The sequence below is a fragment of the Bombus pyrosoma genome, linkage group LG6 (assembly GCF_014825855.1).
Source record: "Bombus pyrosoma isolate SC7728 linkage group LG6, ASM1482585v1, whole genome shotgun sequence".
NCBI lineage: Eukaryota > Metazoa > Arthropoda > Insecta > Hymenoptera > Apidae > Bombus > Bombus pyrosoma.
Genome location: NC_057775.1, coordinates 16,081,519 through 16,099,393, shown reverse-complemented (window position 1 = coordinate 16,099,393; position 17,875 = coordinate 16,081,519). Strand labels below are relative to the sequence as shown.

At 41.9% G+C, this 17,875-nt stretch overlaps 1 protein-coding gene across 3 annotated transcripts in view; it reads right to left on the bottom strand.

Annotated features, from left to right (window-relative positions):
• Positions 1 to 17,875, bottom strand: part of LOC122568153 (semaphorin-2A) — a 558,514-nt gene that overhangs the window by 265,738 nt on the left and 274,901 nt on the right. For all 3 annotated transcript variants that reach the window (XM_043727557.1, XM_043727556.1, XM_043727558.1), the window contains one exon: positions 16,177 to 16,303. In XM_043727557.1, coding sequence (XP_043583492.1) covers positions 16,177 to 16,303 — 127 coding nt within the window. The remainder of the gene's footprint in view (positions 1 to 16,176; positions 16,304 to 17,875) is intronic.

Below are 17,875 nucleotides of genomic sequence, written 5' to 3'. Positions count from 1 at the left end.
CTGATGAAACATCGACGAGGCCTCAACCTACTAAATTATACCCAATATCCACGCAGCGTAACCCTCACTTATCTCCGCGGCGAAACACATGGTACGCGACAGCATCGAGATCTCATCATCTCGTTCGCGAAGTCGAAGAACAGAATCCGACCGATTCCTCTCGCCACTGGCTCGGGATAATGTCTTACTTTGCCATACGAGTCTCGCGCCGGTGTTCTTTTATTCGACGAAATCCACTTAACCCCGTGTTTTCTTCCCGCGTCAACGCGGATCAAATTAGAACATCAAAGCGTAGGACGCAATTCCAAAAGGTACAGCGAAAAGATGATCTCATTTAATTTCCTCCCTCCGAACTTGAAATACAACGGCTACAAACAGAATGATATTTCACCCTCACGGAGCCGTACTTCTTTCTCGATCCTATCGAACCAAAGATTTACGAGGGATCGAAGGGAGAAAATGGGCGTTGTCTATGAATAACTTTGCGAAGATTCTGGCTACGTAAGTAGTACATAACTATGTGATATACAACTTTGACTTGATTTTTAATTCTTGGTGTCTTCTTCGATAACTTTGAATAATTTTGATACGATCTTATACGACCTATAAAACCTATAAAATGTGAGTATGATACTTTTTCAATTAAATTCCATTTGCACCATTTTTCACATTTCTTGGAAGAAAATGTTAATAAAATCAAAGGATTTTCAGAGTAAGTGTTGCTTTATATAAAAAAAAAAACATTGTATCGTAAGGTCTTGCGGAATGACTCAGTAAAGACGAAGGTAAGAATTTGAAAAAGTGTTACGAGGCGTTCATTCGATTCACGTCTCTTCGGAGTAAGATCGCGTGGCGCCCCACGGAGCTATTAAATTTAAATAAACGCAGAATTGGCTCCAGGCGGTGTTGCGCGTCACTGGAAGTAAAAAATCCATAACGATTGCCGGTATAATTGACTTCATCCGGGAGAGAAATACATTTCATCGCTGAATAATCGTCCTTTTCACTCCGCAATGAGTCTGCGTATTAAAAAACCTGCGAATAATCAATCCAGACGACCGATCGATTCGCGCGGAGAAGAAAATTACTTTCCGATACAGAGGAACGCGGAGTTCGGGCCCTGCAACTGCTAAACGAATCACGATCAAAGGAAACCAGTCAATAGAGGCGCGCGAAATTGTGCCAAGGTTTCGTCGGCGAAACAACGAGTAGGTCGTCATTCAATAACGACAAAAGGATCCGGTATCCTCCTAGGAGTGCTCTTGCCAGAATCGTATCGTATTGCGGCCTAATCTAGGGAACGACTTTGATAGTTAAGACGTCTTCGCTTCGGTCGGTGCAGCCGGAGATCCGACGCGGAACCTTCGAGTACTAAGGTAGGTACGTGTACTATGAACGGGTCTGGATGGGCTACGAGAATGGCTCTCTGGTAGGTTGGAGTGGCCCGAAGACGGAGTAGAAAGGAGCAGGAAGACCGTCTACGGGGAAAGGGGATGAGAGTGGTCTGTACGGGGTATAATCATCAAAGTGACCCATACCCCTTTAAACGGCTCACACCTCGATCACAGACAAGCAGGCCCGATCCGTAGCCGCCGAGTGATACCAAGGCTGACGGCCTAGGGTGTCACGGTGGATTTAATTAATGCAATTTAGCATCCATCCATCATCTCTCGCGTTTTTGCGTTAACGAGGGCCGCCAGCTTCGCCGTTGTAGCCGTTGTGTTGCCGCTACTGGGCTGCGCTAGGAGAACCACGGGGGCACTTTGATGACGAGCAAGTCTCTCGATTATATCGACACCTGGACCGCCCCAATGCCACCCTCTCTCTTCGTTCTCTGCCTCACCCAACCCTCTATATATCTCTCGACCTTCCTCTTGCCTAGCGAAACCGGGGCTTTACGGTCATCCGTCCGTATTAAACTCTCTCTTCGTCATGGAACGCGTACGTTAACCTAGTCCCTTCTAGCTTTATGCCTGTGTACATGTGTGCGTGTACGCGCACACGGTTAGCGTTTATACGGAGGCGACAGCTGCCGATACATCCTCCATATCGATGCGATAGACGTCCGGGGATAATAACAAAAATATTAGACGTCGGGAAAAAGACGTCTCGACGTGGAACACTTTCCCCGGGCGCATCCCTGCGAAAACTGCAAGGCGCGTCCGCGATCGTGGTCAGGGATAGTTGGCTCACAGGGAACGCAATGTAGAGCGAGTCTAAAAGAGATGGATCACACGCCAACCCTCGATAAAATGAACCTTGTAGAACGACGATGGGGTTTTTTTACGTTGCACCCCGCCCGGACCACGTTGTCGCCTTTCGGATAGCGGTTTCATAAAGGCGAGGGCAAGAGGCTCTCGCGAAAGTTTGCGCGGTGAATTTAACGTCCGGGCCGGTGTCTCGGGCGCGAAATCTGATTTATGAACGACTTTATTGGAAAATGTAATCGATGCTGGCGACGAGCTTACGTTTAGCGCGCGCATGGATTTTTACAGTTTCGTAAGTGTAACGTATCGATTTCTTGAAACATTGATAGGAGTTCCCATTGTCTTCTTGAAGAATTGTAAAAGGTGTAAAATATAGTTAGTATGTTTTATTTATCAATAAACGCTCCTGCATAATGTTGAATATAAAATTGAGATTGATCATGAAAGAACTGCTTTATTAATCGTAATAGATCGAGTTGTTTTTAGCACATATAATATTTCACGTTATCCAACATTAAATGATTATAGGAATCAACCGTACAGTCTTTTACAAACTTTTGAAAGAATTAAAGAATTCTAATCATTCTCCTTAAATAGAAAATATACTCCTTACTCTATAAATCCTCATCGTTCTAACATGACACAAACATTTATATGATACCTACTTATAAATCCTCTAAAATCCCATATCTTTACGTTCCTCCTTAAAAGAAGGAAAAGTTATCGCACACCAATTGTATCAATCTTACAAACATCTTGTTCAACCGTACGAAATAAGCGCGTTTACTTTCTCTTTCTCGATCGGAATGCCAGCGGGCAGCACGAAGCATCGCGATCGTTCAGCCGGATCGCGGTCGTTTTGTAACAACGTCAAGGAGGAATCCTGTACGGAGAAAAGATCGATCACGACGAAACTGGGGCGTGTAAAGCGCGAATGGAGTCGCGATTCAGTGGCTGTTTGTTCTTTACAGAATCGAAAGAGTGGAATGGAAGTCGGTATAGCGTAATCGCGAGAGGCGGAGCTCCCTCGTCGAGCAGAATCGTTCTCGATAAGGCGAACGAGAGGGAATCTTCTTCTTCTTCTTCTTCTTCCGACGTGGCCCCGGCAAACCTTCGAAATGACCGCGATCTCGAGTAACCACGCGCAATGAAAGAGGCAAGAAGAGAGGAGAGCTTTCAAGCTCGTGAACAGGATTACCGGACGAGCTGTGGTTACCGTGCTCCAAAATAACGTCGACGAGGGATAGGTATCCGCTAATGTCGTACGTTGCAACCACAGGAACGCGAACCTTTTCGCTGTTCGATTTTTCAGACGATAAAGACCGTGCTATTCCCTTGAAAGAGAGGTTCGATTGCTTCCATTGCGTACTTTTCCGCTCTGTGGCTAAGATCGATCCGCCAGTTAATGAAATTTGGATTTCTTTCGACCCGCTTGTTTCACCGCAGAGAACTTTCTTCCTGTAGCTTTAGTTTTGCCATGGTTTTACGCTTCGCGTCCCTGCGAGTGTTTCCACAATTAGGTGTCCCAACGTTCTCGTGTGTTTAATGTAGCGGATCGAGGAAAATAAAATTACTTTAAACATTGGAAATTGTTCGGTTGATATTTTTGTCAGTGTTTAATTAATATTCGACCTATAATATTTCGATGGATTATCTCTATCTGTATCTCAAATTTTAGTTTCTATTTTTATTTGTCTCTCTATAGACGTATTAACGTTCTTCTCTTAATTCTTAATATTTAAAAGACACAAACGTCAATGTTGAATTACACTTATCTGGTCTCGATATTAGTTTTAATCTTGTCAATGATTTCTACGGCAATTTTAGATACTTTTAGATACTACTGTCTTGAAAACGTTCACAGCTCATGAAACAGCTCATAACAAATTCATTTCATCATGCAGACGAACGAATAATAGAAACTATTAATAATAATTCGTCCGTTCACTAACACTTTTGTTCGCTTATGTGTATTATATTCAGAACTAAATTAAAGAGAAAACGACCTAAATTAAAACTAAACGTGGAATTGCAGAAAAATTGTCACTTTGAGATTCATACATACACGCACACACAAAGTCCAAGAATTGGCATAGTCGCTCCACTTCCCTCGTGACTTTACCCCATTTCACGTTACCACAATTTCCCCCAAAAATAACTAACACAGAATAAGTAACAGTATCGCAGAGATCGATAGTATTGCATTAGCTAGGATAGTTGACAGTGCCGAACAAGAACAAGGAATGATCACAAAATTACTCTTTCTTCAACACAATACCACCAGTGCACTATATAAAATCTAATTATGCTTTTTATTGATATAAAAACGAGAAGACAACTAGACTCGTAGCGGACCATATCTAAGTCATCTCTGATACTGTTTCTTACTCTTTCATTTTTATTCCACGAGATAACGATCAGCATCGATCAACAAAGCATCGATATACTCGCGAGGTGAAACGATACCTTGTCATTTTTCATCAGCGGATCGATAATCGCGTCAACGACCGTGTTAAGCAACGTTTAGCGAACAGTGTATACATTTTTCACGGCAATATGCTTACGGCGGGGCTAACGATCGCGCCCAATGAATGCAGCTTAATTGGTGGGCGAGGCCTCGCTAATTATATAGCTGATTGTCGATGCGCCCATCGGCGGACTACCGCCATCTGCATTACCAGTGATTACAGTGATGTCCATTCGAAACGATCGAGCCGTTCCCCGTCGCGTATTTCTCTGGCTCCGATCGCCGAGCAATCCGGCCTGATTATACATTCCGTTTCAGGGGATTCGGCCAGTAGTGCATTTTTCACGAGCAGTTAACCGAAGTAATTAGTCACCAGGCCGGCAAGCAACCGGAATAAACGGCCTATCCTAAAAAGCGTTTTGCGCCGACGGGACGGATCGATGCGTGCCGCCGAGATAACCGAGGTTTTCCCGATCCTCGAGACGTCAATTACGCCGGTTAAACGAGGAAACGAAAAATCCCATCCAGGTATAATGAAGATCGAAGAAAGGACTGCTTTTCTCTAACCTCCATTTTTCATTTAAAGCACAAAAAAGACTTGAGTGTTTAAAGATTAACGGAGGAAGGAAAGCGATCGTGGACGAGATCGATGAAAGATAAAAATCGTCTAATCTTTGTGCAACGTTAATGTCTGATTAGTGGTATTAGAATTTAAGAATTTATTGGAAGGATTGGAAAATTAAATACGGTTTTATAATCGAGGTGGGAATAAAATAGGTTACGTTATTTCGATGATCAGACAACCTAAATATTTTTACAATAGAGAAAAATCGGATAATGTAATACATAGATGTCCAATAGGAAACTTGATATTTCGTTTAATCTTGTTACGTTTTCGACTGATATTGAATAGAACAAAGCGAAATAGCCGATTATATAATAATTAATTTATTTATTTACGCGTCGATAACCGGCACATGGATAAAAAATGAATTTTCAGTAGAATAAAATTGTTATTGAAATCCTGGGAGTTTGGCGAGCGATCCGTTTGTTCTAATGCAGGAACATTAATTCCCAGTCGCACTGTCGCGGTCGCGCGCACACACACACACGCTCGTAACAATTGCTTTTAATTGCATCGACCGTCCGGTTAATTGTCTAGACAACGGAGCTTGATTGAAGGCGCTACGGTAACACGAACAGAGACGGTAATGATTCTCAAACTTTCCTTCGCTCTCCACGTCCACCGTAATATTGTTAAGGACATCGATATTGAATAATTTATAACGAAATATGCATGAAAAAAAAGCTTTTCTTCGTTTCAATTAATGCTTCATCCAGGTGGTTCTTTCTCGTAATTTTATCGAGTATACATTTATCACAAAAAGAAGAAGGATAAGAGAAAGAGAGAAAAGAACGGAGAAGTCGTTTCGAACGAATATTCAGAGGGAAAAAATCACACAATTCAAAAATAAACTATAGATAGGTTTCACGAAAGTAGTTATCCTCTTTTTTCAAATAATTCGAAACAGTATTTTCTCGAAAGTTTCGTACGTTTTCACGTTTCACTGAAATCGATTTAGTTGAAGATATTCGATATAAAATGGTTGCTCCCCTCGAATCCGGAACAATAACTCGACATTATACAAATCAAACGGTGATATTCATGAACCGAAAGTCAGAGGGTGGAGATATAATTGCATTAGTCGTACATCCCGAACTACATCAAGCCCGCTTCCCACGAAACCCTTCGTCGTTTCGATTCCTGCCGGATAATCAGTCGCGTTTTACGCGTTTCCACCCCGGTGGCTGACGAAATTGCGTTATCTCGCGCGTCTACGGTGAAAATTCCGCGTAAGATGCGAAGCGCTCCGATGTAAAACAAAAATACTGGCAGAAAGTGCTGTAAACTTCAATTTAAGTAAGCTGCCTGCCCGCGTGACAAATTGAATTTCGACGGTAAAAGAGAGCCTGAGTGACAGCAAAATCGATAAGTGGAAATGGAACGTGTTCCTGAAAAGCGTATGGCAGGAAATATATATATACAAAGAAATATCATAGGCGTAATTTTTTCTCCTTTTTTTACCTTCTCGATTTCTATAAACGGTCACAAATCGAGCGATACTTCTACTCGGTCGAAGTTTGCCAACGAAACTTTATATCATCGCCATCGGGGAACCTGTAAAAAGTAACTTAAACGGAGCCTAACGCGAGAGGCTTCTAACAGAGTCGAAGCAATCCATAGCTAGTTCCATCGAATCAACTGGCCATTACTCCCCCCCAGACGATCGTTTCGCAGGCTTCTATAACCCGAATTGCCTCTAAGCACGAACCGATAAACAGGACAGAAAGCTGAAAGTCGCTGGAAATTCCTGGAAAACCGTCGACACCGGGCAAACAATCGTACTGCGCAACGATCAAATTCCATCGACCTATCCAAACGTGCGTCAACAACGTAGACTACTATTATAAACTATAAACGATATATGCATGACAGACGGGGACAGACGTCGCGTGGACTATCTGGAACGGTTGAAAACGGGCGACGATCGCGCGAACAGAAGATAGAAAGGCGTGTACGAAGGACGAAAAGTAGAAGCGTAGCGAGAGGACACGGCAGATGATGGGCACGCCTTTCAGTTTTGTGAGGCGAGGGGAAATTGAAACAGCTAACCGCGTTGGTGTCGACGAGGGTGGTAACAAGAGAAAAGGCAAGAGAGATGAGAGATGGGTAGAGTCGAAATGAGAGAAGAAGTTAGGGAAGGGATCAGAGGACAGAGAACGAAGAGAACGAAGAGAGAAAGAAATACAGAGACAGGGACAGGGTGGAAATCTGCGTGGTGGAAGCGAGATGAAAGGGAGGAACGAGAAAGAGGAAAGAAACGATGCGGAGAGGGAGTCAGGGCTACGCGGGAGAGATTCAATCAAACGAACGCATATAAATGAGTCGTTTCAGGGTAAAACTGAATTATACGTCGGCGCTGGTATGTCCGTGCACACAGTTTGCGAACATGTACGTATACAAACGAACATAGTGGAAGGATCGCAGTTGCAAGCACAGCTCCATCGAGACGGTTGTATATACAACGAATATCCGGAACGAACGTTCTCCCTGGTGGACCCTTGCGTCGAAAGATTCGTTTGGATAGCGTGTGACTATTGAATGGCGCGACGAAAAAGCCCTGCGACGACCAGACGCGATTCTATAAAGTGGCCAAAGAGATTCTTATCCGTGCAGTCGCGAAGAAGCTGTTCCGTATTGAAGCCGATACGCGTTCCTTCGAAACTCCCTCCCGACCGGATACGTTTTTTCGCAGTATCGCCGTTTGCATGATAACGAGCATTCAAAAGAACCGTCGGGGAAAGGGACAGTTCCGAGAAATCGTTGCGAGGGACTTCGTCGCGTGCGAGACCGCGTAATCGTGAGAAGCTGTGCGTGACGACGCGTTATTTTTCCGTCGGGTATCCGTCTCTGCGATGTTGCTGTCTCTTCGATATCGACGCGTGCTTTATCAAACGCTATCTCGCGTTCCGTTCTCGGTGAAATATTTCTCAGCCGGCGAAATTTCACTTGTGGCATTACTTTCGTTCGAAGAAACGATATCGCGACAGTTTCGTTAAAAATTCCAAAGTTACGAAACTTACGATAGATAATTTGTAAATTTGTTTTCTAATCGTTGCTAGTCCTATTATAATTTTACTAACTTCTACTTAAAAAAATAATAATAATTCTATGAAATGCAGAAGTTTTAATGCGAGGTCACGTTCCCCTTAAACTGATCAATCTAAACGTAATTTGTTCACAGGGAGTTCACGAAGCTCGACAATCATTTGCAGCACGCGATAAGAGGGTTGACAAGGAAAAAATGTTCATCTGGGGGCACACGAGATAGACGTTCTCTTAACGCGGATAGGGAAAAGGAGCAGACACGGCGCTCCTCTGGCAGACCGCGGCTAGGAAATTAAATAACCAAACTTTTCGAGAAAGATTGCCGGGGTTACTCTGGAAGGTAACGGCGGAGAGTAGGTGGACGACGGTGGCGGTGAAGTGACTGGAAAGAATCAAAAGAACAAACGGTAGCAACGGGGGTGAGCGACGCTAAGCCCCGCAAGAACTCCAAGACAAACGTGACTCTGTCCGCCATTTTCTGCCCTCTGTATACGACGTCGGACTTGGCCTCGCTTCAACGAATTTTCGAACTTTCCACCGCCGTCTTTCTATTCAACGCTCGCTATTCTTCTCCATCCTGGCGGTCTCCGTCGTGAGTAGTTCGCAAGAATTTTTTCCCCTCTGCCACCCCATTCCACTTACGGCTCGATTCTCTGTCGGCCAAGTTTCCTTCTCGTTATGCCAATGGCCGGGTATCGCCGTGCATGGGAAATTTAAAAGTTGCTTGGCTGACCTGCTAACGCGGTCAGTCGGTACATGGAGAAGCAACGATAAGACGATGCGAAAATTCGATCAAACTACTTGATAGTCCGATGAAATATGAATCTGATAAAAGCGAGGGAGTTTCGAACCTTTCTGATTGCATTGCATAGTTAAATATTCCACGATCATCGAAAATTCAGTGAAAAATCGAATATATTTTTACGAAATATATTAGGTCAGATTTTTCAAAGTTTGAAATTGACGATTTATACTACTCATTCTTTATATTATCGATAATTTGCTTTGAATTACGTATGTTCGATGTGAAGAAGATTTATAACAAAAATACCTAAACTTTGTTAAATATTGTCTACCATGAACAATGAGAATATTCGATCAGAATATTTTCTCGTATGAGATTAATACAATATATTATATTGATAATAAATACAATAAACATAAAGAAAAGAAAGAACATAATATGCAACCTTAAAATTCACTAATCAATTCCATGTAACCAGAACTATACTTTTATTTGATCCTAAGATTCCAAAACTGTCAATTCTAGCAACATTAAATATATCGTAATATTAATCGTTTCACTTTTGAAACTACCAAATGACATAAAGGTAAAAAGGTAAGCAAGTAAAATCTTTTAAATGAATTACCATGGTTTTCCCATGTGTTCTTTATGAGTTAAAAACGACATTTCGTACTCGTGTACCAATCAAATAAATGGGATAAAAGGACTAACAAATTGGAATTCATCGAAGGTTTGCCTATTTCCTCTATCTGGTTATAACAGAGGATTACGTAGTGCTCGGGAGCAAGTGCATCAATTTTACTAAAACTGATATGCCGCCAAGTTAAACGGAATCCCAGTTTGGTATTGATGCAAGCGGAGAACGACGTTTCTGAATAGAGGGTCGACTGAAAATTCGGGTGTTTGGATATTGAGTGCTTCCGCATAAGCGAAGCTACCTTCGGGAGCGTCGTCAGCAATCAGTAAACACAATAAAGGAGCGACTGCTTTGAGCCCTGTAGACGCTGATAATTGGACGAGGCTTTCGCAATACAGGCTTTAACCGATCCCTTCTCGTTCGTTCTCGTGTTGGCGTTGTCCGAGGTGTCCAGAATAGCTCGAGGTAACGAGGCAATCTAGAAATGCGATTTGGCTTAACGACAAAAGCGATTTCCAATCACCAGGAACAACAGGAACCGGCAACTTGCATAAACTCGCACCTGGCAACGATTTCCACGAATTCAGGGGAAAAAATACCCGAAAACTTCTAATCCGTCGATTGAAACGCGAGAACAAATTGATTTCCTTTTTCCCACTTTGGTGGAACGTCGTTAGGTTTAGCATCGTTTGATCTCGGTTAGCAACGAACGAACACGAACATTTCCATATTAATTGCGATAGAATTTGTGCAATAGCTTCGTAGAAATTTAAAACGATTATCCTTCTATCTGTTCATAGCATCATTCTTCGCTCAGTATCAATCATTCATTAATCAAGAATATCTATAGCCACGAAGTTAGAAACTGGTATCTTGTATTTTTGGAAATATAAATACGAGATTATTCCTGCTTAAGAGATGAATAGAAAAGCTAGCAATATTCGAGAATAAATTTTGCAAGTATTTAACGTAAAACTTTCGTCGATAGGAAATACAGATAGAAATATTTTATTAAATTTATTGATAATATATCTCAGTATATATGAAAGATATATATTGAAATTTTCGAATGTAATCATTTCCTTTCCGATCTGATGAAAATATTGCGAAAAATAGTACGCAATTTGCTAATATCAGCACTGCAGTCGTACTGAAAGATATTAAATTTCTTAATGGACCCATTTACTTGCAGGAATATAGTAGGGGAATTCCTTTGGCGCGGAATGTTTCCCGGCGATGTATCGCAAAGTGCGTTATTGCGATAATTCGAGAGTCGCCTTTCGTTACGTACTATTATCAAGAGCGAATGCACTTTACGACTGCGAGATAAGAAGCGAAAGACAGTGTTGGCAAGAGGATGCCTAGCTTGTTGGCTCGGTTCGCGGACGCTGGCAAAAACGACTACGAGAACATGCACCTTGCATTTGCGCATACAATCTGCAGTTGGTTTTATGGCGTGCTGTGTTCCGTCAAATTTATGCGAACCTCCATGTCTTCTTCTCGAAATTGCCTTTCCTCTATCCGCTAACGATAACTGCATTCCCCTGATTTCGCTCCAAATATTTACTTCTCGGTCAACGATACCTTTTTCTATCTATACATATTACCAGAAAATTAATAACATTTTTCGCGCGAGAAGCAAAGATTTATTCGCGCCATAATTCAGAATGAGGATGAAAGATAACATTGAAACCTAGTTCCAACGGTACTTTTCTTTTCGTATTTCCGCTTAAAGCTTGTCATTAAAATTATCTCCCATCTGGTAGATCGCTCACCACTGTCTCACAGCCATTGCCAACACAGTCGCCAGGATCGTTCAGAACGGAGGCAGAGCAAGTGCTGAGATTCCGTTTCCTCGGATGATGGATGTCGACGTTTCCGCGCAGAGTGGGGACATACCATCTTCTGATACAACGCCGAGGACGAATTCAAAAAAGTCGGATGCAAAGACTAAGAGGAGAACGTGGCCCGTCGAGGACACCGGAAACCGGGATCATGTGTTCATCGGATACGAAAACAAAAGGACGAAAGGTTGCTCCTGAGCGAGGGGGGAAATGGAACCGTAAGTCGGTAAGAGAAGAGATTTCATCGTGGCTTGCGTCATCAGTCGGCGTAACGCTTCACCGGTCAGGCAATAGCGGACGAAACGCAATTTTTCACGGATGCCGTCGAGCCGGAAGTCTAGCGGAAACCGGAAGCGGGATCGGCGAACGCGTGGAACACGTTCCGAGAAGAAATAAAGCTGCGGCCAGATGCGTGTCTAGCTTCGATAAAAAAAACCAGCAACTTTATCAGAATCGCGATAGAAAGAGATTAAGCTCGTTTGATGCATCGCTGTTATCTTGTTAGTCCACATAATTGTTGTCATTTTTCATTTATAATGCAGTTAATATCTACGTATATCTCCTTTGTATGTTTCTGACATGACACGATAGAGGGACGTTCGTAGAATCTTTGACACGAACGTTGCGGATTTACCAGTGATTGGCGTTAAACTTGATAGTGACGCCATGTGGTCCACCGATAACCAATTATGTCAGAATTAATTGAAATGTTTCGATCTTCGTAAACTTTATAATGCTGTTAATACTATAATAATAATTTGAAATGTGAAATGCACTATGGAACATTTATCTATAAAATCTATTTCTAAGAGATCTATAAAATTCTAGGAATTTTTGTATTATCAATCAATATATAATACAATCAACATATAATTTCATGACTACCAGCATATATATAACCTATAGTACAACCTTCTGAAAATTACTAAACGTTTCTGTCTGATAAGATATTATATTGGAGTATAACAATTTATTGTACTTAAAGAAACGACAATACATCAACGCTATGTGCAGTACACAGATATAAAATTCGTCCAGCGATCAATCTGTTAACAGGATCACCGTGACCGCATATCAACGTTGTCAACCGTAAAATCGAGCGTGTTCAATCTTAATCTTTTAAACAGCAGTTCAAGCAATCGTTGGCTTCGTTTGATGTCGCGTTGTCTAAGTTCGAACAAAAGGAATAATCCGTTTTAGCTTTTACATCACGGAAAACTGAGCATGAGTTCGCGACGGATATCGAAAACAAAAGGTTCAATTCAATTTTTAGTCGTGGAAAGATTTAATAACGCGACGACACAGGACTTCCGTCGGATAGTTTGTCTATGATGGAGTAGAAAATAAGAACGTCGCATTTGTATTCTACGAGAAACGTAACCGAGATTTCTTCCTGACACATGAAACTCTAGCTTTCGAACGACAAATTGAAAACGCGTTGGTATTTTGTGTGGAATGGAATTAACCTTCCGTCGGTAGAAAATTAACGTTCAGCGATGTACAAATTTTGATGGTTCTAATGCGCCTCTTCTGACGGTAAATAGACGGAACGAGATTTTAGCAGATACTCTGTCTTTATTTGCCGTTTATAATTCAATTCAGGCAACCATTAGCATCTCATCTCGTACAAACTTATCTCACTATAAAGCAATACAAAAAAGGTATTCGAGTAGATGGAAATATTGCTGGAAGCAACGCATCTTGTCTAACGCTCAGTAGTTTTTGTTACGTTAATACGCAGCATATCATCCGTAGTGCATTCTACGTTAATGACAAAATTACATCAAAGGATTCAATTACAATCTAAACGTTTGCTTTATCCTTTTTTTTTTTTGTATTGTAAAAAATTTCGAAACCAATATATTTCCATTAACAAAGAAAAAGTAGATTTCTCTCTGAACATCTCAAAGAAATTGACTCTGTTACGTGCTTCAAGAGTAAATGCAATAACACAAGCCCGGCAACAGTCAGTCGTTAATTTCGCAGTTAAGATTCCGCGTAAAGAAACTGGAGTACCGAAACGCGAAAGATAGATCGCTGAAAACGATAAATATTAAAAAACTCGAGAAACTTTCATATCAAAACGACCAGCAAAGTACTTCTAACAATCGACAAAGCGTTAAGTGACTCGTTTTGCGTGATCGCGTAAAAAGCAATGTCAAAGGGAGATCGCTTAAGAGAAACAACGTGGCTGAAAAGTTCGATGAGTGGTATTAAAACAAGAAGCCGAGGACACGGACGAAGATGCGGCAATAATGGTAACACCGCAAAGAATAGTTCGTGGATCCATAAAGAAATACAGAAAGGGGAAAGAGAAGGCCGGAAGAGAAAGGGAAGTATCAAAGAGGAAGTAGATACGCAGACTGGTAACTGAGAAAGAGAACGAGAGGTCGACGAAATGGGATAGGCAATGGGACACAGAAAACGGCGCACGTATTACGTCAAAGGCTACATCGTCGGAAACGGAAGTGAGGTGATGCTTATTCAGTCGGAAGTTGCAACGGAGCTTGCTGGCTTTCACAGAAAGGAGGGAGAAGGGGAAGGCATACTCGGGCAGAGAAGAGGAGCAAAGAGACAGGAAGGAAAAGAGAGATGGGAATAGTGGAGGACCTATCGGCCGGAAGACGTAGATACTTTATCTACCGTGGTCGCGATAGATAATTCTCTGGAAAACTCGATAAAACCGTTTCGCTTGTCGCGTCCATTGGTCGAGCAACGAAAACCCGCATTCCTATCCCACAATCCATTTCCTCGAATGTTTCTAATTACGTTCGGTACACCCGATACATTTATCCTTTCCGCTCCTAACCGCTATCAGAAATTACTTTGCTCTGGTTTCCTTGGATCCTAGTCGTGGAAATATGCATCTTTAGCTATAGGTACGTTCGCGCAATCAGGTGAACGTATGTACGTGGGCGGTTCTTGGTTTGTGAGTTTAGTACGGGTTAAGTTGAGAATCGGAGATGGTTGGGAGGGATTTTTCGATTCGGTTGGGTAAGGTTAGTTAGAATGAAATTATCGGTGTCGGAGAGAGATAAGATAATTAGAGAAGCAGAATGCTTCTAGTAATGCTCTAACGTTTTAATAGGTTACAGCCTAATCCTACATGAGTCTCCGTCATAAATGTACACTTTCAATTAAGATTAGACGATATAGCAAATTAGTTTCGATCTTTTTTACCGTTATTAGTGAAAGTATTTAAATGATCGTAACATATCTTGTTAATTCTAACATCAGGAATCTCACATCTTCCTCAAATATACGTTATATTTCGTTCATATCAGCCGAATCTTTCACTTACTGCCAATATCCTAATATATTTTACTTAACAGTGACCCATTTTAACCTAATTCCTACGATATACATATGTATCTATGTACGTATATGGTTCAAAGAGGGAAACGTGTAATATTCCATCCTGACAGTTCTTCTGATTATTTAACGAAACGTTACAACGCAAATCCACTTCGCTACGCTTCCACTATAAATGTCATTAACAAAATTCTCAGCTTCCGTGAAAACCAATAACATGTAGCGTCATTAATTATAAAGGAACGATCGGTTCAGTCGGTGAATAACACTTACGCATTTGAACGTGATGAACAGGCGAGCGGAGACTGAAATTTTCGATAGCGATGGTACGAGGCGAGCAGACGGCGCGAAAGAGACGCGTCGGCCTCTGACAGAGGCGCGTTTCACGTGAAACGCGAGAGCGGAGAAGGAAAACAGAGGCGGGTGATGAAAGGGAGGGCAGACCTCTAAACTCGTTGTTCCGGATGGCGTGGCGAGGCATGATTAATATCGAAATACGAATGACTTTATTCATGAGGGGTCGCCTTGTTATGCAGATCGAATTTATGGTTAAATCATATGGTGCTCTCCGCACGCGCTGTCCCGCGATCGTTAACGCTTTCTCGTGTCTCGTTGACGGCGCGGTACGAAATCAGGATAACCAGATCGTAGCCTAAAGGAACGAAAGCGGTCGAAAGATATCGGTGGTCATACCGCGGTTTAAAGTGGCCTCAGCGTCGTTTCTTTTACGATTATCTCTGCTCGTTTTGCGAGCTGTAAATACATTTTCGACGTTTTCCTTATCCTTTGAAGACCGTTTAAACGTTTCTGTGCATAGTGTGCATATTCACGTTTTGAATACAGCGCAGCGAAGAACCTGTTTAAGAACTTTCGTGAGTGCGTTTGGAAGGAATTTCAGGAATGTTGGCAACGCTGTTGGGTCGTGAAGCGATGCTATCGATAAAGACCGATTTCCTGCTATTGTAGACGTAATAAATCTCACGGGGTGTTCAATACATTAAACAGAAATTTATCATCGTCACTCGAACGCTGTCGGTGACGCCGTGCAAAGGTACGCGTCAGGGACAGGAATGATAATGACTTTTCGGTCTATATTTTTCACTTTCACAGACAAGGCCGGGATAATGGCGTTGCGCCTATTGTGCGACACGATCCCGTATAATTATTAACTTCGATAATATCAGCTATTTTGGAGAAATCCGTCAGTTACGTGGAACAGATTGAAAATATTTATTTAATACGCGTCTGTTTATACAGTAAGAAGAATTTGGCTGACATAACGCTACCAACTCACCTTCGTGCAGTTTCTCTAGAGTTCCAGCCGAAACTCCGACAAATAGGAAGACGAGCCAGAGCAGACTAGCCATTCTTCTCAGCCACGTTCGATTCCTTGACGTATCCATCGCGCTAACACTCAAACACTGCAACAGAATCGGATTTTTCTATGTACAAGGTGAAGTCTGATCCTCGGAACACATTTGTAAATAGTACATAGACGTATCTATGTAAAAAATGTCTCAAAATATTTGTAAATTTTAGTTCAATCTAAAATTTGAATAATAGTTTCGATCACTATTTGTATAAAATTATTCAGAGATTTTCGACCATGTGCATGATGACGGAAGCGATCAAGTTCAATAATCAACAATATTCAAACATCGGTCTTAGCATTGGACGATTGATGTTATGGCAACACCCATAGTATTTGCTACACACAAAAGCTTTCCGTTAATCTCTATTTACACAAGTTCCCGTACAACTATCGATTTCTACATCCAAACCCGTCGTGCTCTACTACTAAACGTTACCACCTGTCAAAGGTAAAGCTTTGTTACGTAACCTCACTAATCGGCTCGCCGTATTATTTTCTCATTTCTACCCAAACCCAATTTCCTATTGCCTCGTAAGAAATGAAAAAATCGTTGTCGTTAAGCGAAATTGCACAATGTTTCTCTGTTTCAACTCCGTGTAATTACTTATCGGTAATAATTAACAGCAAACATTCAAGGCATTCGTTCGATGAGCATACTACAAGTACAATATCAATTCGTTCTCCTTGATGAAATCTTATCTCTTATATCTTATAATTTTTTTAATAAATCATCTCCGAAAATAAATTCATACGAACTCGTTTGTTCCATTTGACTTTGTATAGAAACTTAAAACAATCATCTTAAGTGCAGCACAATTTACGAAAGACTAAAATAAATGAAAAATTAAGAAAACACTGTAGCTGATTGTCTCGGTCCCCTGCATTTTTCCTTAATAAAATTCTGACTACGTAGCCAGTAGAAAGGAGAGATCAAAGGTCGGCAATCGGCCAAGATTTTCCTCGACACTCGGACTCGAGCCAGTTAAGACACTATCGAGAAAATCACGATTCATCGGTTCCACGGTCCGTGACAGCGTCGAACTTTCCTTAGACGCGAAACTTTTCGTACTCGTTCGCCAGTTGATCGAGTCCCCCGCCACGTAACGGCAATAATGACAAACGATACGAGCGCGAGGTTGTTAACATCGCTTGGTCCCGGGCAAATATGTTTTTATCAATGGCTAGCACCCAGCACCGGAAGGGATGCTCCGACACCGGCGCGCAAACTTTTCCTCTTCTTCCTTCTCCAAACAAGTTCCCGGTGCAGTATCAATAACCAGTTTTCCATGACGAGAAAGCAAGCCGAGTGTCATGAACCACGAACGGATATCCTTCGGGAATCCGGTTCTTTCTTACTAACCAACTCGCGGATGTTTCTTCGTCGTTCTTGCATGGTTGCGCGAACTAGGAAAGAAAATAACGAATGGTAGATACTAATAGAGCGTTCTCGGTCGCCGGTAAACTTCTCCCGCTGCACCGTTTCTGGTCCTGACCTTTGGTATCGGACGAACCTGCTATCGTAAATCAAAACTTTCTCACCTAAAGGCTGTCTCCTGCCGACGGGGATTATTCGTACTCGTCGAACGCAGCGAAGGTATATTTATGTTACCAGTGGTTTCCT